At 40.0% G+C, this 24,950-nt stretch overlaps 1 protein-coding gene across 4 annotated transcripts in view; it reads right to left on the bottom strand.

The window, feature by feature from the left end:
* The window catches only part of COL19A1 (collagen type XIX alpha 1 chain), a 332,336-nt gene that overhangs the window by 52,303 nt on the left and 255,083 nt on the right, over positions 1-24,950 (bottom strand). For all 4 annotated transcript variants that reach the window (XM_082731306.1, XM_082731307.1, XM_082731309.1 and 1 more), the window contains 16 exons: positions 20,470-20,532; positions 15,243-15,278; positions 14,025-14,060; positions 13,873-13,926; positions 13,148-13,201; positions 11,729-11,782; positions 10,948-11,037; positions 9,962-10,006; positions 9,780-9,857; positions 8,157-8,192; positions 7,996-8,049; positions 7,846-7,899; positions 6,440-6,481; positions 2,458-2,562; positions 2,322-2,375; positions 2,008-2,061 (listed from right to left, as the gene is read on the bottom strand). In XM_082731306.1, coding sequence (XP_082587432.1) covers positions 2,008-2,061; positions 2,322-2,375; positions 2,458-2,562; positions 6,440-6,481; positions 7,846-7,899; positions 7,996-8,049; positions 8,157-8,192; positions 9,780-9,857; positions 9,962-10,006; positions 10,948-11,037; positions 11,729-11,782; positions 13,148-13,201; positions 13,873-13,926; positions 14,025-14,060; positions 15,243-15,278; positions 20,470-20,532 — 909 coding nt within the window. The remainder of the gene's footprint in view (positions 1-2,007; positions 2,062-2,321; positions 2,376-2,457; positions 2,563-6,439; positions 6,482-7,845; positions 7,900-7,995; positions 8,050-8,156; positions 8,193-9,779; positions 9,858-9,961; positions 10,007-10,947; positions 11,038-11,728; positions 11,783-13,147; positions 13,202-13,872; positions 13,927-14,024; positions 14,061-15,242; positions 15,279-20,469; positions 20,533-24,950) is intronic.

The following is a 24,950-nucleotide window of genomic DNA, read 5'->3' as shown; positions in this document are numbered from 1 at the left end:
ATAATAATTAACATAATAATAATTTCCCATATAATAAGAGTCTCATGCAAAATTTGGTGTGTGCTCTGTTCAAGAATCCAAAAAGTATACAGTCGTTTGCCTTTCCATGGTTTCAGTCACCCACGGTTGATTGCTGTTTAGAAACACATGAACCTCCTCTGACTTATCTCCAGAAGGTCACTGGCAGCCTAACACCATGTCAAAAATGCCTACATTATTCCCCTTAATATCATATAGGCATTTTATCATTTCACATCATCACAAGAAGAAGGATGACTATAGTACAAAAAGACACTGAGAGACACATTCACACAACTTTTATTATAGTATGTTGTTATAATTATTTTGATTCACTATTCGTTATTATTGCTAATCTCCTACTGTGCCTAATTTGTAAGTTAAGCTTAATCATATGTATGTATCAGGAAAAAAAACACAGCATGTATAGGTTTTGGTACTCTCTGCGGTTTTGGGCATCCATGGGGGTCTTAAAACATATTCCCCACAGGTAACAGGGGTCTACTCTACTTAAGAAAGAGTATACTAAAATAGTGGCATAATAATAATGATGCATTTCAGTTAACCAAGGGAGCAAAGTATCCTGTAGAATCAATCAAAATTAACTTCTAATAAATTCAACTTGGAGTCACTTGTAAAAAACCTTGAATTCCCGTTATTTCCTGATCTTTTTGTTATTACCTTCTCAATTGCCTCTAACACCTACTCCTTGAATCTAGGCAGTTAAAAGCTGTTAGACTATTAATATCAGATACAGGGCTTGTACATTAGTGAAACTTCCTATGGAGCATAAAGAAGCAAATGCTCAATATTTCTTATTTTGAAAATAAAATGCCCTTACTGCTTTATTTATGAATGAAAATAAATGTTGTATTTCTTTTAATTTGGAAAAAAGCAAGCTAATTCTCACAGTTTTCTCGAATAGAATCAATATTAAAAACACTAACACATGGCGACAATTTGTAACATGAAATGTAACTGACTCAAAAAATAGACCTACTTTACACCGTTTTGATTTTCAGTACTACCATCAAGGTTAATATATGCCAGATGGCTTACTTACTTTCATTAAGAATTATTAGCATCAAAACTGTTTAAACTAACAACAATTCATCATCCTAATTGGTTTTTCTAAGAGTTACGGTAAATTATGCAGGAAAAGAATGATATCCTGAGCATCGCCATGGCTTAGAGTCAGAAAATTATAACATCGTCTCCAAAGTACATTTGTCTTTGAACCTTAGTCTAGGGATGAGTAGCTGATCTAAACTAGTTGAATCAGATCCTTTTGATAGTTTTGTTTTTCTCCCAAGAGTATGAAAGTTTGAGCAGAGACACAGACAAACGAAGGTCACTGAAGTTGAATCATGTTACAGCAGTATCCCAGGCAAGTTCTGCTGGGTTTTGGAGCTGTCCCTTGTCCCTAGGCAGGTTGTCCAACCGTCCTTCAGTTCCACTAACTACCTAGGGATTCCTTTCAGTACATCCTGGCTTTTATCTCAAGAGAGTTGCAATTGCTTGTCTGCTACATAAAAAAAACCCATAGTAACTGAGGGTCAACTCTGTGCTTTATTTTCCTTCTCTCAAAAACTGAACCACTGATAATAAACATCAGTTATCATTATTTAAATTGTGTTGAAATTTGAATTTGAAAGAACCTACCTAAATCTTTGTTTTTATTTGATTTGGCATTAAACATGAGCTATAGGGGCACCGGGGTGGCTCAGTGGGTTAAAGCCTCTGCCTTCGGCTCAGGTCATCATCCCAGGGTCCTGGGATCGAGTCCCGCATCGGGGCTCTCTGCTCAGGGGGAGCCTGCTTCTTCCTCTCTCTCTGCCTGCCTCTCTGCCTACTTGTGACCTCTGTCAAATAAATAAAAATCTTAAAAATAAAAAACAAAAACCTGAGCTACAAACAAGTTGATGTTTTTCCTCTGCATCCTGCAAAGGGAGCCAACAGCAGGACCACACTACCAGAGAAGAGTCTTACCTCATCACCTTTCTCTCCAGGTATCCCCGGGTAGCCCCGCTCTCCTTTGCTTCCCTAAAACAACAAGAAATACAGCTAGTATACTGAATCCGTTTTGTCATCTTTTAGAACAACAAAAACATCTCTTCTTCATACACTTGGGACATGTAACTTGGACAGAATCAGAACACAAAAACAATGACCTTTGCAAATGGCTTTTTACACCCCTTTTCCAAAATATTTGTCATAAAAAAGTAGTGTGTTTTAAAATTGGTTTTGTTTTCTTCCACACTGAATTGGAAGGAGCACAGAGAGTGGAGGAGAAACTGCCTTACCTTTGGCCCCTCCCTGCCTGGAATTCCTGGAGGACCCCGTGGGCCTGTATCACCCTAGAGGATGGAGCAGTACAGAAATGAGAGAAGGCACGAGGTGCAAACTACACGGCCAGCAACATCCAGCCCACCTCCTCACCTTCTGGGCTGTGGAATCATACTTTCCAGGCTCACCAGCACCAGTTTCTTCTCCTTTGTTGCTTTTCATCCCGGGAACACTGGCTTGGCAGTTGCCGCAGAAGTTCTAATGAGCAGAGATAAGGTTACTGAGAGATTCATCACAGCAGTCTGTAAAAGTGAGGTCTGATCAGACCTGAATCTTTGTCAGAGACCGATCCGGCAGTGGATACATCACCACTTTCAGAAACTTAACTTATCCAATTTGCAAAGACCGCTTTTTGTGAGGTAAAAACTACATATGAAGTTAGACAATTGTATCTGTTTATGATATTGGTGACCGTCTTTTTTTTTTTTTTTTAAAGCACGTCAGGGTGCCTGGTGACTCGGTCTGTTGACCATGCAGCTCCTGATTTTGGCTCAGTCATGATCTCAGGGTCCTGGGATTGAGCCCCACTAGGGTTCCTTGCTCAGTGGGGAGTCTGCTGGTTTCTGTCTCCCTCCCCCTTCCCCTGCTCATGTGTGTACTCCCTTTCTCTCTCTCTCTCTCAAATAAATAAGCAAATAAATAAAATCTTAAATACAAAGCATATCCCTGGTGATATGTAAGTGGGAAATTCCAAATATATAAAGAAAAGACACGTAAGTCAGGAAGACAGACTGTTTCCATTGTTCAGCAGCATGTTTTAAAAGGGAGGCAGTACTCAAGTTCAGGATGACCAACAAGATCACAGACCTCCTAGAACCAACAGTATCAATCGTTAAAGAGGGAAGAAAGAAAGAAAGGAAAGGAGACAGAAAGGAAGAAAGAGGAAGGGGGGAAGGAGAGAAGGGAGAAAGGAAGAGAGGAAAAAAGGGAAAGAAAGAGCAAGAAAGAATTGTGAAGAAAGGATTTCTCCTTTTGAGAACAAAATTAGTTGCAGGACCCTGCACACAGTTTACCAACATTGTCAGTGGAAGCACTCATGTGAGAAATAATTATTTGAGTGACTTGGACTTGACTCTATGTCAAATCCAAGCGCAGACAGGAAATCTAAGTGGAATTACCTTGCCATTGTCTTCTCTGTAACCTTGAGCTGATCTGGAAAGGCTTGAATTTAAGTGTCTGAGCTCACAAGATAAACTTCTTATCACATTGCTAGAGAAAAAGTGCTTGTGAAAAGCCCTAAAAAGGCTTATTTTTAAATTGTTAGAATAAGAATATGATCAGGAAAGCCACAGAATAGGGATCACCGGGTGGAGGAGACAGTTTAATTTTAACAGTTGACGGAGGGTAGGACAGTATCAGCCTCTCTTCTTCCATTCTTTTCACCAAAGGGAAGGATCTTGAAATGTAAAAAGGGAACAGAAACTTGCCATTAATGAGAAGCTGGCAAGCAAGCTCATGGCTAATGAAGCTCCGTATTTTGCTCAGTGAATACCAGAATAAGTTTGATTTCCAAAAATACCCTCCTTGGAAGACTAATTCTGAATACTATTGAAAAGGTTCTGAGGCAATTTCTCTAAAAAACGCTGGATTACTAAAGAGCTCTCTCTTCATGGTGGTCCATTCTTAGAGCTGGTGTATATAAAAGGGAGCTAGAGTGTGCAACATCTCCCAGAACAAATTTTGCCATCAGCATCTTTTCCCAGAGCTAATGTGTTGGTAGAGGAAATAAAAGAAATACGTTTATAATTGTAGATCCATTACTTATAATATCTGATAAAGTATGAAGAGAGAGAGATGCCAGGAAGTTATGAGAACCAAGAAGTTTTCTATATTCCAAAAATCATGGAGAAGATAAATTATTTCTGCAGCAAATAAATGTGGCATATCAATACGGAGCAAAACCCTGGTATACCAACACTCAGCAATATTCTAGAGTGGATTATTCAATTGATTGTTTTAATAAAACATAAAAGAATGGTAAGCATTATGAGTCACTAAAATTTTCTCAGAGTCATTTCAAATGGACCCCATTTTCTTTGGGTTAGGGTTGCCAGAATGGTAAATCAAGGGAAATGATCTCATTGAAGGTCTTGAAAAAAGTCTTTAGATTTTCTTACAGAGAGAATAAAGATGCACCAATTATTAGCCAATGTACAGTCTCATTCAAAGAAGGACTGATACACAGATTAACCCACATAAGGTCTCTGAAGGGGTATCATCTGGACCTGGAATTATGTAAGTTTTTTACTACATTCTAACCAAAGATATTTTTGAAAACAGAAAGCAGATGATCAAGCTTGCTAAAGACTAGACAGAGAGGGAGACTTAATGCATTTGGTAATAGGATCAGAATTTAAAATTACGTTAGGTTGACCTAACAGACCCAATCTCCAATGTAAGTCCCTGTATTTGGACTTTCCTTTGGGGAACTCCAAACTTTCCCCTTCTATGGAATGCAGTTTGATGGGACTTTCAGTTGAGGTGTCTTGCCTCAGCTGTCCTGGGACCCAGAACCTCATTAAAGAAATGCTGCCCTGGTGGAACTATTAATTGCGGCCACTTTTGAGGCCTTTGGAGTCCTGGTTCTTATCAGAGCCTAATTTGGTCTTTTTTGTCTATTCTGTGAGCCAGCTCTATATCCTCTGAGAATATTCATTTCTGCTGAAGTGTGCAAGTTTTGATCCTAACTATTCTGGAATGGCGAGCTTTAACTCTTAGAGTCCTGCCATTTCTGGCATTGCCGCTCTTGGGAAGAACCTCAGACAACGCATGAGGACCTGTGTTCCTGTGTTCCTGTTGCGCTCACTAGCTGTGTGACTCTGAGGAAGTTACTTAGCTGCTCAGAACTTTAGTTTCTACTGTATAAAATGGGGATACTACCACAGTCTAGATTTACAGGACTTCCGTGAAGATTAAGTGAGATGGTATAAGTAAAGCAGGGTGTTGTCTGCCATGGAGCTGTAACTCAACACATATAAGATCTTCCTAAAATTCCCACAAATATTCTCTTTCAACTTATAAGAAATTTTGACTTTTGAAGGTCTTAGAGACCTCCTATAATTTATTTTTATATTGATATTCATACTTATATTTATATTTATATATATGTTCTCAATTTTTTAATCATCTAGCAAATACTTTTATCAGAATTCTTGAATCTTTGGATTTAAATCAGCAAATATTCCTGCCTGCCTACTATTATGTAAGTCATTGTACAAAACACTGGGCTAAATGCTAGGAACATAAAACAAGTCACATTTATACACAAAAAGTGCAAGTGTGTGTATGCGCGTGTATGTACTCATATACACTGTGCATTCACATATAGACAGAACACATAAGGTTTGAGTATAATGTGAAGGGACCGATTTTCATCTGGGTCCACTCAGTCTTAGCATGCCATGAAAAAATATTACAAATACATAACTTTACAGTATCCTGTTATCATTCTCCCACATCTGCATTTCAAATAAAACACAGGGTAGTATTGGAGACAAAAATGGTAGCCAGATTTATTCCTTATGAGATGAATAATAGATAGAGATAGTTTTTATTTAACAGAATAACAGGTGTTAGGGCAGTTGTTGGCTTTGGAACTTTATAACTCACTTTGTAAAATCCCATGACATCAAAGTTCGGCCCTGCAATCTAGCGCCTTATTGAGCTGTACTGGTTTTCATCCTGGGACTGGCGCGGGTGAGTCCAAGTGAGAAGGATTAGGTTTTGCAGTAGCGAGCCAGGACGTAAACACCCATGAGGTGAGAGCTGTCCCTCAAGGGGACACTGAAGGGTGTTGATGACACTGCTCCTTCGTGTAGCATATCTCAGAACTACTACCTTCACCCACCACCCCTTACACCCAAACCGATTAGGAGGAAGAGAAGAAGAGTTGGAGGGATTAGTACAAGTGACTCAAGAGATATAAAAATGTGTTCCTTTTTCTATCTTAAAGATGTTCTTCCTTTAAAAAAATTGAATTGCTCAGGCCAAGCAATTCACTCAATTTCTGGTAAAGACTTCCTTTCTGGTTTTTCCTAAAAATTAACACGCCGTTTCTTATATAGCAACAGATTACCTTGAGCAAGACACCGATGTCCCCCAAAAGAGGAAGTGCGATCTGTGTTTAAGAAGAAAAAATCCAAATACATGTATTTATACACATAAATGCACACAATAGAATATAAACATACAATCTAATGTCACTGTTTTTCCTCAAAGTATCATGCTAGTTCAGATTTGTCCTGAGGCTTCTAAGAGCCTCACTGTCAGAATGGCCGGCTTTATGTTCCATCCAGATCACAAAGTAGGCATATGACACTGACAGGACTCCTAACTTTATTTGAGAAGTATTTACTATTCCTCTACAATGAACATGTAAAGACATCCATATTGTGGTTTGGAGTCTGTATCTCTATTTTATGCTTTCATGACATGGTAGCTTTTCTAACAACCCTCAAATATTCTTGGCTTTAAATAATACACGAAAGTGAATCATTTAATAAAAGGATGTCAAGCAAATTATCAGGCCAGAGAAAAGTCTAGAATGAGTCTGCCTTAATGTTCTTTCTCACAGTTCAAAAGGGCCAACAGGTGACTTCCGTGATTCGCAAGAGAGGCGCTGAGGGAACGCAGGCAATGTTTGAGACTCGTGTCTTAAAATGTCCTTTCGGAGAGACACTGGAAACCCAAGTAACACTTTATAAGAATCCTAGATGATGCACACACATGATTCACTTGGCAGTGAAGTTAAACTCAGGCCAAAATATGCCTTGCACGTAGCATATAAAGGCACATAAGGCCCAACCAGCGTGGGAGGGAGAAGGATTTGTGAGACGTAAGAAGTGAGAGGCCAGATTTGGATTTTATCATACAAAACTCTTAATACAATGTCATGTACCATATGGCCTCTCAAATTATAACTGCCGATTCTGAGGCTATTTACAGGGATTTCGCTGTCGCTCAAAGCCAGGTTCGTCCTGAAATAAAACTCTGGAACACACATTTAGTGCCTAAACCCATTTTGTAAGAGCCCACTCATGCCGGTTTTTGTAATTTAATCATCTCAGCATTTTAAAGCTGCAGAATCAATGGATATGTATCATATTGTAGGTAACTTACCTGCAAACTTTCATTTAGAAAAGTGAAATTCTTTTGGTCAGTAGCATTAGAAAGAACAGAAATCGTGCCTATATATTTTAACTCAGTATTCCACGGGATTGAGACATTATGTGCCATGGCTCAGCCTGGGGCAAAATTGTACAGTTGAATTATACCCTTAGGAAATAAGTATTCATCACACACACAAAATAATGCTGATGCAGCTTGGAATTTTTTCCCCTCTACAAAATAATGGGGATAAACAAAATCACCAAGAAGTCACTGAAAATTCTAATTAGTTTGGACAGGAAAAGTTGCTTGGTAGGCTATTTGGCTTCTGGGTGCATTAAAGATACATAAATCAGGCACAGTCTGTTGACTTACCGGGTCACCTGGGGGGCCCGGCAGACCTGGCTTTCCATCCCTTCCCGGAGCTCCCTGAAAACAGAATCATCATGTTCAAATCTTTTCACAGTGGCACAGGTGTGGACTAAAATGGGGCGGTGGGGACGAGGAGGTAAAGACAGTCCTTACATCATTCCCTGGGGTCCCTGGAGTTCCTGGCAATCCAGGGAGACCTCGAGGACCCTGGAAGAGGGGGAAAACAGTTGCTTCCAGGGACAGTTTTTTCAGTAATTTTCCCCAAGGAAGCAAGCTGGATTCGTGGTGCCAAATAACATGGTTAAGCAGCTTACCTGGATACCTGGCTCTCCAGCTGGTCCTTGGGAGCCCTGAGTAGAATGAGACCACAATAGTCAGAATTCTTCTAAGAATGTCATAAATTATCCAAGTGGGATAAAGAGCTATGTATTGTAATTTACTTATGGAACAATAGGACTTGGCAACCTTGCACCCCCTGAAAACTCTCTGTGAAGTCAGCCAAGACTTTTGGGTGGCAGGTCAACAGTTAAGTAGATGCCTGTTGCTGGAAACACCAGAAAGATTTCGCTCAGATGCCCAGGCTATCTCTCTCGGTACCATCATCTGTCCCTGTATCTTCACGACCACACCGTGCACCCAAATTCTATGTGCTTAGAAACTGGCTGCTGATAGGGTGACCGGCTCAGGACTTGCTTTCCTTTCAGCTTTCTACCTCGAGTCACTTCCCCGTTTGAAGAAATTGCCAGAACCCGTGTTCTGATTCTGCCTTCAGGAGGAGGCAGTAAGGTATCAATTATCGTTCTTTTCTACTTTAGCAAATTGGAGTTTGGGGCCAGCAACATGAGGCTGGGAAATGATCAGTGAATCTAACGCTGAAGGCTTCCTCCCTGCCACGTAAGCACAGACCCTGGAAGGAGGAGCTGACAACCTCGGGAGGTACACGGCTGGGTTCTCAGCAGCGGACTTCAGCAACTGCTCATCCACATTTCCTGTCTTATTTTTTTAAATAAAGAATCATATCACTCTTACTGTCAAAGCTACTTTTTGTACCTTTTTTTTTTTAATTTATAATGTGTCCTTAGTTATGAATAGTTTAAAATTTTTTGCTTCAACCTCCTTCACTCCTTTAATCACTCCCTGATCTGTTCAGTTACTGTCTTCAATCTCCCATCTCCAGTGGTCTCTTACATTCTTGCTCCAGAGAATCAGTCACACACAATGTAACCATTCACTATGCCTTCTTTGAGCTCTCAGGATAACTTTATTAAAAGGCTGATTTCTCAAAGTAATGCAGTTAGAATTAGTGTTTGTTTCCACCTTTCTTGTTCCAGAATCTTGATGTTTTTATCGTAGTAAATAGAAAGTTCTCCTATTACTATTTAGTCAACAAGTGTGCATACAGAGCCCATTGTTACCAGGCACTGTCCTCGTAGCTAAAACACATTACAAAACTGCCCATGCTCTGTATTCTCTCTTATAAATGACTTTTAGTCTCTTTTCCTGAAGATATTACTTAAAGATTTTTGACATCATCTCATTTAGACATGCTCCATTCCCTTATAATATCAACTTTCAATTTTATTCTCACTAAAAACAAATAGTAAAATATAAAACCTAATCTTAGGCACTTGGATCATCTTACAAACACTCATTTGTACTTTTTAATACATAGAACAGAGGAATAACGGGTTAAATAATTGCTTCTAACCCCAATGCCATTGTGAGACCAACATCTGTCTGTCAGGAAACAGTCAGCATTGCCCCTGTACTCAGTGATGTAACCTCAATGCTTATCACTTGTCTTCCTCTGGCTCGTGCTTATTTTAGTTTCCTCCTCTGATCATTTCATTCCTTTCTCCTGATTCAGGTTTGTCACTGGATTTTATTTGATTATCAGAATTGACATGATTTCAAAAACTTGATGGAATTTCACTTACTGTTCGGCCAGGAACCCCCACCCCCGGGGGGCCTCTGTCACCTGGAGAACCGTGGACGCCTGGCAGTCCTCGCTCGCCCTGTACAACCAGAGGCTTCTGTTAGTGTGAGGCTCGGGGGACAAGAGATTCCAGGCTGGATTTTCTTATTAAGTCTTTGGAAATTATCTATGATATTTTCATACCTTTGGCCCACGAGGACCAGGGGTTCCAGGATTTCCATCTAAACCCTAAAAGAAAAAAAAAAAGGGAGGTAAAAATACATTTCTTTTTTCTAAAAAGTTTAAAAGCATCTTAGAAGTTATAACTCAAAAATGTTTCATTTTGCTTCATCCTTCTTAAATAAATGCTATTCTGTAAAAGAATAAGAAACAGAGAATACATATTTCGCTAGGTTATAGATTTTGTATAGTTACTTTAAAATATAAGATACTTTCATTTTTAGGGGGGGGGATGGGCGAAATAGGTGAAGAGGATAAGAGTGAGCTTATCCCGATGAGCACTGAGTGATATATGGAATGGTTGAACCGCTGTATTGTATACTTGAAACTAATGTAACACTGCAGGTACTGGAATTAAAATAAAACCTTAGTAATAAAAAAGATATTTTAATCTTTAAAATGAGGCATCTGAGAATGAGAACTATTTATTATCAACAATTCATATGAAACGTCAAGGAGGATGAGAAAAAAGATTATGTGAAATGGCATATTGGTAACTTAGATTTCCCAGCTCTCCAGTTCTTCTATGGCCTGGAAATCGCCTGGGCATCAAGGACATTTTCTGCAAATGACCATGCATGGCTTTCCCTGCAGAGCCTCTGGAAAGAAAATTTCAGGCTGTTCTGTTTTAAAATAGTGTCCTAGGAAGCCTTATGATTTAAACTATGTATCTTACTAGCTCCTTGGATCCCTCAAGGATTCATGCAGAAGATTCAGGAGGGTCTATGAATCTTTCAAAACTGCATGTAAAATGGGTATGTGCATTTTATTTTCAGAAGAAACCCCTTCAGCTGCACCAAATTTTCAGAGGTTAGAGTTCTGACCTAAAGAACAAGACCAATATTTCTTTTCCTGCAGTCCTCAACTTATTCCTTTCCTTGTGATCTGAAACTGGGAACACCCAAGTGGTAATTAATGAACTTGCAAGGGAGAAAAGGGCTGGTACTTACCGGTTCCCCTGGCAGGCTTTTCCCTGGAGGACCAGCCTCACCTTTTGGACCTGGAAGCCCAGGAGGGCCTATAATCCCACCTGCATCTCCCTGAGGAAAACAAGGTAAGATTCTTCATTGCTCAGGTTTGTGGTGGGAGGTGTGGGGGCAGTGGTTTCCATTTCCAGTGCTTTGATTTGTCATCATGGTCAAACTTCATTTTCTCATTCATTCACTCGTTCAGCAATATGTACTGAGGGCCTCATTCACACCAGGCACTGTTCTAGTCATCTTAAATGCATTTATATTCTATGGCAAGTTATGTGACAATAAGCTTAGCAGTATCATGCCATATGCATGTGTATAAACATATGCATAAAAGTGGCCTCTATTCAGAAGTTCTTTAGATGATCTTTATGTTTTCTTTAAGTTATTTCCAAGTAAAGGTTCAACATTGACCTACTATTTCCATGTATAGACAGTAAGAAATGGGTCCTGAAAGACCCATTAGATCTACTCTAGAGTTGGCTGCTGAGCTTGAAACAGACTTTCTGAGTCCTGAGGTCTTCATCTCTAAGTCTGTTCATTTCGTCACATTGTGTTTCTGTGTCAGAATGAGAGCTGTCATAAAGCACAACTCCAGGGGGCATCATTCATGCCTTCATTTCTATGTCTGTCTAGCCCCTGCACAGTCCTGGCAGCCTTGTCTTATCCCTTCACCTTTCGAAAGCCCTCATGACCCTCTGTCTCTTCCTCCTACCAAGCTGCTTAATTTACAAAATAGGTAAAAGAAAAGTTATACCTTTTCTCCTTTAATGCCTTGCTTTCCCGGGATACCATGTTCTCCTGGCAATCCCTAGAAATTTCAGAATTAATGGGAAAGAACAATTAGAATATCTCTTATTGTAAGAACAGAACGGTAACACACAAACTTTGAGGGGATGGGCTGATTTGGGCGTGTTAAAGAGGAAAACGCATTAGTGAAAATATGTGGCTTGTTTCAAGTGAAGTGACCTGGATGTAATGGAGAAGAAACCAAATAAGGGAGAACTGAACCAAATGCCCCATCCATTATTACTGCCAAGGAAAGGTAGAAGGATGGTGGTTGGTAGCATCACATCATGATTTAGAAGGACGATGGGATAAATAAGAAAACACATTTTTACTGCGGCAACAGTGGCTCTTTCCCTTTTGATTTTCTTCTCTTCCTCAGCTCCAGCCACTATCACCTAATCGCACTTCTTGGACAATTATGTCTCCACCTGTGCCACCAGCGCTTTCTCCCTTTTCATAACATCTCTCCATTAGGAACACCTCTGCCTGCTCATTAAATGGCTTGGGGGAGCAACAAAAAGCTTTGCTTACAAACTGAGTGTTCAAAGGGCCAAGGAGAACAAATGCACTGAAAAGGAGACCTCTGGAGACTCAGTCAGGAAGCATGGAGGTTATGGAGCTATTCCCAAGATGATGAGAAAAGGAGTGATTCTAATAGTTGCATAGAAAGTGATGGAACTGTGATCAGAGATCAGTTTCCAAGAAGTTTCCATGATCTCATTTCTCTTAATTTGCTCAAATGAGGATGATGGTGTCTTAAATCCCAAATTGTCAGAATGCCAGGCTAGGGAGGTTCTCAAAGGAACAAAAGGCTTAGCTGGGGGAATGGATAGAAAAATATATTTGAAGGACATGAGAGAGAGAGAAAGTGAGAGCCAGACAGAGACAGAATAATGAGACCACTAGAATTAGCTTATAATGCAACCTGAGGACTCTTCTCCAATGGCACTAGAGAAATCTTTTTAGCCAAAAGACTTGCTCTTTTTAGAGGCTCTTGCAAGAAATCAACAACAGAAGCTTAAGAAGTGTTTTTTGGATGGCCATGCATAATGAAAATGCCTGTTTTCTGTCTTAGTTTTCCTTATTTCTTTTGATGTTTCTAGTCTCTGTTAACCAGTGGTACAACACTGACAAGCCTGTGCAAAATAATAACTTAGTTAATTTGACTTCCAAATACTGATTTATTCAAAAGGACCTCATATGAATATAGGAAGGTACTAGCCTTTCTAATAACCTCTGACATCAGGTGTGATTGGTTTTGAGAGTAGAGATGACCCAGGTCTTTGGAAAAGGTACTATAACTCAGTCACATGAAAAGATGTGGACATTCCTTAAGACATAAATTTAATTCCCACATATCAAAGACACCTGTATTTGTTATACATACAATATCTCCTGGTGGTCCTCTGGGTCCCATAGAGCCTTCAGGTCCTTGTGGACCCTAAAAGAGAAGGTGATACATCTTTCAACTCTGTTAAAAAATAGATTGTAGCCGAATATATGTAAAACATGGTGTGACCTTATCTGCAGAAAGACAGGCTTTCTATCATCCTATCTTTTCTGAATAATTCTGAAATGTGCTTTGGGCTTATAAAGGTAGTTTGATCATGTTGTCCTTTACATGGGTTTTTCCCCCCCAGCAAGCAAGACCGGGATAACCTGCCTTACCCATCGGCAGGAAGGCATCACATTAGTCTTTCTCACGTCTCCTGACGGCTGGTTCTTCATGGGACACTCCTACAGAATCTCACACTGGGGACCTCAAGCATCTGCCTAAGTCTGGCTAAGAGATTGACTCCTGACTCCCATTCACTTTAAGAATATAGTTCAAGGTCATAGGTTTTGCTCACGTTCTTTACTCCAAAGCTTTTAGGGATGCTACTGTGGCTATGCTTTGAAAAAGAGTTTAAAAACCCTACTGCGAACCCAAAGTCACAATACTCTGCATGTGATAAATGCAGCCAATAGGGGGAAATCGTCATGGAAACATGATAATGTTCCTGCGACAATTTTTGAAGAAAACGAGTAGCAGAGCAGAGCCCTTTGTTTTACACAGAAATGGCTATGACTCCAAAATTATTTCTTCTTTTGTCTTATTTACTTCTCATATACCTTTAGTCCTGGGCTTCCTATTAAACCGGGGGGACCGGGATCTCCAGGTTCGCCCTGAACACATGGTGGGAAGGAAAGTGAAATGGTTACTTTAATCTTCATTATCTTTCTTGGGTTGGAGATGCAATGAAAAAGGTCAGGAGATTGATTACCTTTAGTCCCTGTGATCCCATTAGCCCAGGTTCTCCCTGTAAAAAACAACAACAACAAAAAACAACACCATTTATGTAACGTTTAAACTTAGAAGGGGATAAGTATCTCTAATATTGAATTCACCTGCATTTCTACTAAGTAACATAATCTAGGGGAATTATGGATGACATGATGAAATCAAGGAGAGGTCATTCTAAAACATGATTTAAAATATTTATTGCTGGGGTGCCTGGGCTCAGTGTGTTAAGCCTCTGCCTTCGGCTCAGGTCATGATCTCAGGGCCCTGGGATTGAATCCCACACTGGGCTCTCTGCTCAATAGGGAGCTTGCTTCTCCCTCTCTCTCTGCCTGCCTCTCTGCCTACTTGTGATCTTTCTCTCTCTGTCAAAGAAATAAATACAATCTTTAAAAAATATTTATTGCTAAGACGTGAACAATAGCTCCTTATTTTCTTTCTTTCATTTAAATTCAAGTTAGTTCACATATAGTGTAATGTTGGTTTCAGGATTTCCTTTTAAAACAGTTTTTCCCCCCAGTATCACTTTGACTCTATAATCACCATAGTTCATTAGCAATCACTGCATTCTCCACTTAGATGACATTTTCATGACTTGCCACCAGCTAATCTTCTATCTCAGAGGATTAAAACCTCAGATGAAGGGGGAAAAGAAAGATTGAAATTTAAGTTGATATTATGATGATTCTATCATTGGGTATAGGTAATTAATGAAAAAAAAAAACCCCAGAAAAAAATTAAGGTTACACAAAAGAGGACAATTTTGGCTACTATGAGTCTGCTTTTCATATTTCCATGATTTATTATTGAACCTTTTGATAAAATCATCTTGTTTGATAAATTAAATCTGTATCATTAACACATTTTTGAAAAAACTGTATCTGGCATTTTTATTTTGTATTTTAGATATCATAAGTGTACATCTTTCAAAATATTTACATCCAATCACAGATAGTAATGGTTAAAGAAAATATATTCAATACTGAAGCCAAATGGCAAAGCCGTCATCATATGATGAAACTTACCATGGTTTAAAATTTCTCATTTATTAAAATAAGTCAAAATTCACAGAGGAAAAAGTAAAGTGCTCAGAGAGCTTATTTTTCAGACCTATTAGACTCCAAAGTAAACATTTGAGAAATCAGTGAGATAGAAATCAATGGAGTAGAAAACCCGAGATAGCGATAAAACATCTACTTACTCTATCTCCCTTTTCACCTTTAGTAAGAGGTTCTCCCTAGGAAAATGGGCAAAAAAACAGAGTCAATTATGAACACTTTGAGAAAGAACCTCTCCAAAACGGGATATAGACAAATCCTGCAGGCCAAAATCAGACCTCTGTCACAAAGCAGCCTCTAAAATGACTCAGAATGTCACACAGTCGGCTTGTGCAGTTTAAAGGAAGCATCTGAGAATTAATTAAAAAACTCTTTCATATCCCCTAGTGAACAATACGTTAATCATGTTAATACTATTTCGAGAATCCTGAGTGGAACAAATTGGAATGCTGCCCAAGGCCAAGGCTTTCTCTTGCATGGTTCACGGAGATGATCTCTCTCTCTCTCTCTCTCTCTCTCTCTCTCTCACACACACACACACACACACACACACACACACATGCTTCTCTTCTTGAAGTTACATGGGCACGATTTCATTTACTCTTCACAACAATGCTGTGAAGAAGATATGGTCCCATTTTCAGCATGAGGAAAGAGATTCGAAAAGTTCTGAGTAACTGTGAGTTATTTCCCCTAAAATAGCACTCACACACTTTATGTCTCCTTGTTTATCTTGCCTATAAACTCTGTGAATGTAGGGATGTAATTCATCTTGACTATCACAGCATTTCTGGTGTACTCTGTCGGTGCCCAGTAAAAGTTTATTAAATTAGAGAATTTCAATTATGCAGATATAACAATAATAGCTGATACACATTAAATCCTTCTAATGGATCAAGCGCTAATCTAATCATAGTTCTACTTAATTCTTATATGTCACTGGAGTACATATGACTAGATACCCATTTCCGGATGAGGAAACTGAGGCACAGAGAAGTTAAATGATTCCCCCAGGTCATATAGCCAGTGGGAGGTCATTCAGGGTTTAAACCTAGATAGCCTGACTTCAGTCTAGGGCTTTGGTTGTGCAGTCTAATTTGATATGTAATTTGATTTACTTTTGGTTTGAATTGATTGAATTGACAATAAGATGGAAACCATTTATTTAAATTTATTTTTTTCTTTTGCATAGGAAGTCAAGAGAAAGTATGAGAACCAGATGGTAGATAATACTCTTCTTAAAGGTCCCCTTAGGGACTGTAAGTCCCCTAAACAAATTGCTAATGGGAGGTAAATGGTTAGGGAGTGAATCCCTGTGGTTTTCACTTCCCGTCGGTGTGCTAGGGATTCAGGGCTCAACTCTCTTCTCCCATATTTCCCCGCGCCCTTGCTGTTTTCTGGGACTGTCTGGCTAGTTTTGGCAATGACACGTGAGCAGAAGTGACACGTATTCCTTGCAGGCTGAGTCAAGGAGAAGCCCATTCATGATTCTCCAGTCCCACTTTTCCTGCATGGTGATGGAGAGGGTTTATGTATTCCAGAAGCTTAGTTACCTAGTGGTAATCAGCCTGGTACCTGAGTGCAGTGGATGTCAGTATCCACTCCTGACCCAACCACGCTGGGCACGCAGCATGAGCAAGAGAAAGCCTTTCTTGCATTAAGCCACAGAAAATTCAGGGTTAATTTGTTACCTAGCACAACTTAGCCTCCTCTCGATAGGTCCCGCATCTAGCCAATGTGATTAAATCTCTTTTGTTGGTTAATTGCTAAACATTAGATCAGGGCTTTATTTATAATCTTGTTGTTCAGCCTTAATTCAAAAAATTCTACTTGATTTTGAAGAGAAGATATGATGTTATTTAGATATGAGCAATGGGCCACATTGCTTATATAACTTTATTTTTGTTTGTGTTGCACTGCTTATATTGTATGATTACATATATATTATATAAGCACGATATTATATCATGGTTTTTTAGAGCCACTGCGAAGCCACATAGTTAAAGTAAAAACAAAACAACAACAATAACAAAAAAACAAACCAAACCAGGATCCTTGTTGTCTCAAGACTTGATATTTAGTCCTTGCTCCAATGACTACTCTCTGGTCACCTCTCTTTCTCTATCTGTAAACTCATCCATAACTCTAAGCTCTAATATGTGACACACGTAGTCATATCTACATGTCCAGTAGTGGAGAAGAAACTGCCATTCAGCATAAGTAGTTCAGAATTCAAATTGGATAAAAACCATTCCTCTTTTTGGGCCTTCTGGATATTTTACCATGTCACGTCCATATTCTGTTATGGAATGGAAAGGTTGAGACCACAAAGCACCAAACTTCTCTGTATAATAATGTAAAAAAAAAAAATGTTTCTCTTATGTGGTGGGCAGAGAGGAAGGCAGGCGGAGATGCACAGTAGTTCCCCCCTTTTCTGTGACCGCACTTTCCATGATTTGTTACCAACAGTCAGCAGCAGTCTGAAAGCAGATGACCCTCCTTCCGACAAATCAGATCAGTCGTCGTCGGACACTACGTCACCAGGCCTACGTCATTCACCTCCCTTCATCCCAACACGCAGGCCTTTTATCATCCCACGTCCTCAAGAGAGGAAGGGTGAGTACAGGACAAGATATTCTGAGACAGATCATACTCATATAAAGTTTTTTTTACAGTAGATTATTATAATTTTATTATTATTGTTGATAATCTCATACTGTGCCTAGTTTATATAATAAACTTCCTCATAGGTCTGTATGCATATGAGAAAACCTAGTATATACACTTGACCCTTGAACAACACAGGTTGGAACTGCATGGGTCACTTACATGTGGATTTTTTACAGTACAGTACGGTAAAATGGTGTTTTTCTTAATGATTTTATTAGTAACATTTCTTTTCTCTGGCTTACTTTATTGTAAGAATCCAATATATAGGGGCGCCTGGGTGGCTCAGTGGGTTAAGCTGCTGCCTTCGGTTCGGGTCATGATCCCAGAGTCCTGGGATGGAGCCCCATGTTGGGCTCTCTGCTTTGTGGGGAGCTTGCTTCCTCCTCTCTCTCTACCTGCCTCTCTGCCTGCTTGTGATCTCTCTCTGTCAAATAAATAAATAAAATCTTTAAAAAAATCCAATATATAATACATATAACATACAAAATATGTGTTAATCAACTGTGGGTTATCGGTGAGGCTTCTGGTCAACAGTAGGCTATCAGTAATTAAGTCTGGGGGAGTCAAAAGCTTTACGTGGATTTTTGACCACACTGGGAGTTGATGCCCTAACTCTCACGTTGTTCAGGGTCATCTGTACAGGGTTTGGTACTGTTGGCAGTTTCAGGCATCCACTGGAGGTCTTTGAATTTATCCCCCTTGTACAAGGTGGGACTATTGAATAAGGGACATGGAATCATTAACGGATTAAGAGGGACTTGGCAAGCAGAAAAGGTAAAAGGAAAAGTAGTCTGCTTCTCCTGTGTAAGGCAGGTGGGGCTAAAGATAAGCTCAGGGAGGTAGGTGAGATGCCCCAGACACCTGCAGTGGGAGAGAAAGCCAGAGTGATTTCCTAGGAGCTGTGAGATCCTCCAGCCCCTGCTTCTCAGAGCATGATCCCTGGACCAACAGCAGGAGCATCACCTGGGAAATGGTGAGAAGTACGGCCTCTCAGCTCCACCCCTGCCCTATCCAATGAGACCCTGCATTTCAAAAGAGCCTCAGGTGAGTCAAGTGCACATTCTGCATTTGGGAAGCACTGCTCTTAAACCACTGGAAGTTCCCCTTTTCTGCTCTTCCTATCTTTCCGGTAGTAGGATTTATGACAGTGCGCAGTCTGGGTCTGCCCTGTGTCCCATGTAGTTTAAGAGGTTGAGAGCCAGGGGTGCCTGAGTGGCTCAGTGGGTTAAAGCTTCTGCCTTCGGTTCAGGTCATGATCCCAGAGTCCTGGGATGGAGCCCCATGTTGGGCTCTCTGCTTTGTGGAGAGCTTGCTTCCTCCTCTCTCTCTGCCTGCCTCTCTGCCTGCTTGTGATCTCTGTCTGTCAAATAAATAAATAAAATCTTTAATAAAAAAAAAGAGGTGAGAGCCAATGTTCAAGCTTGGAGGGGAGACAGTGTAGACCTAGAGAAGCAGCCAGGCGACGGTAAGAGTTGCCAACAAATGAGGCGCATCAGGAGTAATTAGGCAGGTGGAAGGGGCAGCAACCACCAGGCTGGATTTGTGGAATGGGAATTTCTCAGGCGTCCTTGGAAATATGAAGTCCGGAAGCCCCGTTAAAGACGGTCCGTGCTGCAGGTGGAAACCGAAGCTTAGACTAGACACTAAAGGTGAGTGAGCGTGAAAGCAAGACAACTTGGGGAACTCGGGTGACAGCCCTGAGTCTGCTTCTGACTGCAAAATTACTCTCCTTGCCCAACAAGCCTAATTTTTAAAGCAGAAGCACAGGGAGATATTGGCTTTGTAATACCAAATGCTGCTTCTACTGCTCCCGTTTGGCACACAGGCATTTTCGTGACCTCTGCATTCACTACCCCTGCTAAAACAATGTCCTTTGTTCCCCCTGGCAAGCAAAAAGGGAAAAGTGATTTTTAAAAAGTATTACACTTTTGAATAAAGAGAAAAAATTAAGTCTAATTCTGGATGATTCTTACGGGCTGCTGTAGGTTGTTTTTGTTTTTTAGCAGGACTAAATAAAGTTATTTTTAACTAGGATTCACGTGATCTCTTTAGGTGGGCTGATTTGAGTATAAATGATTTAGGTTTTCTCCTACCACAAGAACTATGTCTTGAAAGAAAGTGGCCTCAGTAATATTAAAAAGTGGCTTGAGAAGCTACTTTGATCTCATAAAAACCAAGGAAGGAAAAAAATTCAGAAAATATACTGAAAGCAGATACACCTTTCTAATTTTTTGGATATATTAGCCACAGTCTTTGATATATTGACTTTATTATTTATTATGGCCACAATGTTTAGTTATAGCAAAATGGTTTCATAGTTTTTAGACCCTGTGTACGAGAATCCCCACCTCAGTGGGATTCCTAGCTCTAACTGGCTGTGTCACCTACAGCAACTTAGTTAACCTCTCTGGTTAATTGGCTGGGTGGCCTAGAGCAACTTAGTTAACCTCTTCGAGCCTCAGTTGCCTCCTGTGAAGAATAGGAGTGATCACAGCCTATCTATCTCATTTTTAAAAAACAGACTAAGTGACTTCATGCCTTGCATAAAGAACTTGCTCAAATATCTGATCTGTGGTTGTTTGCCAAGGAAGGGGCTGGCAAACAAGGCTCATGGAATTAGAACTGATTTGGAAAAATACTTCTAATTCTATTTTTTTTAAAAAAATATTCTTCCTTTGTCCTAAAAGCTTTCATACTTACCGATTCTCCTTTTTGACCTTTAGGGCCAATGGACCCTGGGAATCCCGGTTGTCCAGTTTCACCCTTTTGAGAAAAAGCAGAAGAGAGATTTTGCATGAGGTCAGATGAGTACTGGTGTGACTGTCCACTTCAGAGCCATGGCTTGCGCTCCTGCCCACAGTGGAATTTATCTACTATCGTCCAAGAGACAATGTAAAACTAGTTAGACTGTTAGCATAACAATGTATTTGTCAGCACTCTGCGATGCCTTCAGCTCTCTCAGAAATCCATTATATGGGTCATGATATTTAAAATTAAGGTGAGAGCAAAATTATTTTTCAAGAAAAGATGTCCAGAGAAGAAAAAACTACAACTGTGTCTTGTTTTACAAAAGACCTTAAAGACCCGAGATTGTTTAACCAGCTGAGCCACCCAGGCGCTCACCCTCCTCTTTTCTTAAAGACTTGAGATTGTGGAACTGTCACCATAATCCAGACGCCTGTGATCTCAGACACGTCTTTCTTTTTTTAGGTGGGGGGAGGTGAAGGAGGGGGGTAGCCATAGGAAGAAAAGTGAGTCTCTCAGCTGTTGCCAGCATTTATGGGATCACTTAAATGACTGGCTGTGGACAAAGAAGGCATTGATGTGGTAACAGCAGCTTAGGAATGGCTAAGACATTCTGGTCAGAGATCTTGAAGAGGGGTTTGTATGTGACATATAAAAAGTGTTTTCAGAAAATACAATTTAGAAATAATACTACAGAAAGGAAGTAGATCACTAAATCAGACTCTGGAGGAGTCCCAGCATTGTGCTTTCTTTTAGCATCTACCAAGATCCTTGAATACTTGACGGTGAAAGTAAACACCGCCACTAGAAGTTAGGTATGTTGGGTTTATTCCAACCTCAAAAAGCATTTTTGCAAAATGATGTTCACCACTGCATTTCTGGGCATATACCTTTCTCACACAATAGCTTATATATTTTTTACTTTGGAAAAAAAAAAAAAACTACAGAAAACATAAAGCAGAATATGGCAAACCTCTGTGTACCAGGCACCCAAAATGAAAAAAATACATTTACAAAGTAGATATTTCCTGTGTTTTCCCCTTTATTTCTGTCCCAGAGGGAGCCACTCTCTTAAATGTAGTATTTATATATTCAGTCTGTATTTTTTCACTTTTACCTCATATAGGTAATCAACAATACATTATTAGGAATATTTTAAACAAATTCCATAAATAGCTTTATTTTATATATTCTATTCTATAACTTGCTTTTATCCACTCAAGATTGTTTTTAATAGTCCTTGTATTGATACAAAGAGATCTATCTACTCTTTGTAACCACTGGATAGCACCCTATAATGTTCACATATTAGGGTTTATCCAAGCCCTGTTGATGGGCATTTGGGTTGTCTCTAGCTTTTCTTTATTATAAACAAGGCTGCGGAGCATATCTATGTTTCTGTCCCCTTCTATGGATGTGTTTATCTGTTTATTTTGAAGCCTCGAAAAACAGTTGACCCAAAGTACTTCAAGTAAAAATTTTTTACAATCCTAAAAATGTTGGATTATTTCCACATTACTATCAAAATCAATATTTTATGACTTTACACTTGAAGAAGACGGAACTTGTCATATGTAACTGATAAACAAGGCTGTAGTTTTCAAAGGATTCTTCTGGATCTTTATATTTGTGGAGTATATTTTGTAAAATTAATTTTCTTAATATAAGCACTTCACCTTTCTTCTACCATCTGAACGTCTAGTGTACCAACATCTGTCTTATACTTACCACAACTGTAGTAGAAATCATTTTTTTCTACATATAATCAATTCTATCCAAAGTAAGAAGAGGGAGAAATTGATGGTTATATTTAAAAAGCCAATTGCTGTTGGTTTTAGAAAGAAAATAAACAACTAGCCTTGTCTGAGTGTTAGGGTCTACACAGAGGCCTTCCTTTTACTCTTCTGGTATTAAAATTCCCAATGCAGGGGCAACTGGGTGGCTCAGTCAGTGAAGTGTCTGCCTTTGGCTCAGGTCATTATTCCAGGGTCCTGGGATAGACCCTGACATCTGGCTTCCTGCTCAGCGGGGAATCTGCTTCTCCCCTTCCTTCTGCCCCTCCACCCCTAATTGTGATCTCGATCTCTCAAATAAATACATAAATAGGTGTGAAGGAAAAATATGCCTGGTAGTTGTACTGATCTGCAAAATAAAAAGGGGAACTCAGGGAAAGGGGTCTAGAGATCACTATAAAAAATCACATCTGGGGGCACCTGGGTGGCTTAGTGGGTTAAACCTCTGCCTTAGGCCCAGGTCATGATCTCAGGGTCCTGGGTTAGAGCCCTGCATCGGGCTCTCTGCTCGGCAGGGAGGTTCTTCCTCTTCTCTCTCTCTCTGCCTGAATCTCTGCCTACTTGTGATCTCTGTCTGTTAAATGAATGAATGAATGAAATCTTTTAAAAAAAAAAATCTGCCTGATACCAAAGGGAAAGAGCAGGGGATTGTAAAGGATGGACAATAATTACACTCATAGCTGTTGTATGTTTAAACCCATGTAAACAAGTCTCCTTTGAAATGTAGAAAAAGGACCCAACAGAGGCATCGGTCCATCTCTCTGAGTGGTACGTGGGTAAGGGTGGATTTAGAGGAAATCTTAGGCACCTATTCCCTCATATAAAATTCTGCAAACAAAAGCATTTCATATCTGAATTTTAGACACACGAGTTGTTTTTTCATACTTAAAATGAATGTTCAGTGATTTATCACTGTGGGTATGAGCTGCAAGACAAGTGATGAATTTACTCAGCTTCAGGAATGGCTGTCCTTTAATTTGACACTTTCAATGCTATTTGAAAGGCCTGTGTTGTTGAGGCTACATCTTTTCCTTCTGACAGTCAGCCCCGAAAGATATCTGCTAATGCCTTAGGAGTCCCTAGATATTCTGCCACCTTATTCCACTGTCTAGATAAAGGAGCAGTTCTCCTTAACCCGTTTGCAAATGCATTATTCCTACACCATGTGCTGCCAGTCTCAGGAAAACTACAGAGCGGAGATCATCATTTTCACACTGGCAGACTGGTCCCATGGCTGCCACGGTCTTGCCGGCCATCCACCATTCATAGGCACTAGTGTTCACTGGTGCTCCTCCTGGTGTCTGAGTGCTCTCGAGATAGGATGAGGGCGCCAAGCCAGGAGTGACTTGTGTGTAGATTCTCCTGCTGTTTGTGTTCATTTGGGGACTTTATTGTCATCTGGGATCCAAATGGTCGGCTGAGAAGTGATATATTATACGGCAAAAACAAATCACCTATGGGTTGATTGTACCTCACATGAAATATTTTGTTCAACTATGTAAATTGAGTCCCTCTGTCAAAACTGTGCTGGGAGGCACAAAGATGAATAAGACCAGGTGTTAAGGACGGCAACAGTGATTAATACCGAAGAGAGAGATGTGAGACTTCAGGAGAAGAAAGTTTGGAGCGGATGACTGGAAAGGAACAAGTCTGTAGTGTAGGCTTCATATGTGTCAGCCATTGTGCTTCTTGGTAAGTTTGTCTCATCTCCTTTGATTTCAGTCTTGCCATCAAGTCTGTGTAGACACAGTTATGCCCATTTTACAGACAAGGGAACTGATGCTCAGAGAAATGATTTTCCCAAGGAGACACAGCTGTTAATGGTACAATCAATTCTGACCCCAGAGCCAACGTTCTTTCCACCACTCAATGGTTCTCAGTCCTGGCTGCCTCTCAGAATCATCTGAAGCCGTTTGAGATAACAGCGATATGGACTCGACCCCAGAGCAACCAGAGGCATGGGCTCAGGCCCAATCAGACTCTCTGGGTGTGAGGCCTGAGCACTGGCATTTTCTAAGAGCTCTTCAAGTGATTCCAATGAGCAGCCAGGGTTCAGAACCACCAGGGTCCACAAAAGGTGGAAGGAAAGAACTGCAAGAGCAGCTTGAAGGAGGTTTAAATTCTTACTATGGTGACCCATGAACAGCATTATAATTTAAAAAAACGAATGTACTGATTCAGAACAGACACTAACCACTTAGTACCTACGTATAGGGAGAGGTGACTTCATTCTCCCAGCAAGGGATGTGCTTGTCTTTCAGTTTATTTTGTGCATTATTTATTGGCAGAGTCCTTCTCCTGTTAATTAGAATTCTTACAAATCATTTCATCTGTACATTTATATCAGGTACTGTATCAAGTTCCCTATGGACTCCTCTAGGTTGTTTCTCTGGGTGGGAGGAGGGAAGAGTTATGCCACCGGCTTTTTCTAATTCCACTTAGGATTCTGAAGCAATTAGAAAAGATTTTGAGCAATAGAAAAGGTCCTTAGAGTTTGAAATACACCTGTTTTACAGAATCAAATTCCTCATCATTGAGGTCTTAAGAATTCCTAAGTAACATATGCTTCCTAATGAACAGAGCAAAACAGAAGCCAGCTGTTTTGTTTCAATAAATGAATCATCATTTAAATACTTTTAAAGT

Source organism: Mustela nivalis (genome assembly GCF_964662115.1).
Source record: "Mustela nivalis genome assembly, chromosome: 5".
Lineage (NCBI taxonomy): Eukaryota > Metazoa > Chordata > Mammalia > Carnivora > Mustelidae > Mustela > Mustela nivalis.
The sequence above is the reverse complement of the archived record's forward strand: the minus strand, read 5'-3'. Positions and strand labels throughout refer to the sequence as shown.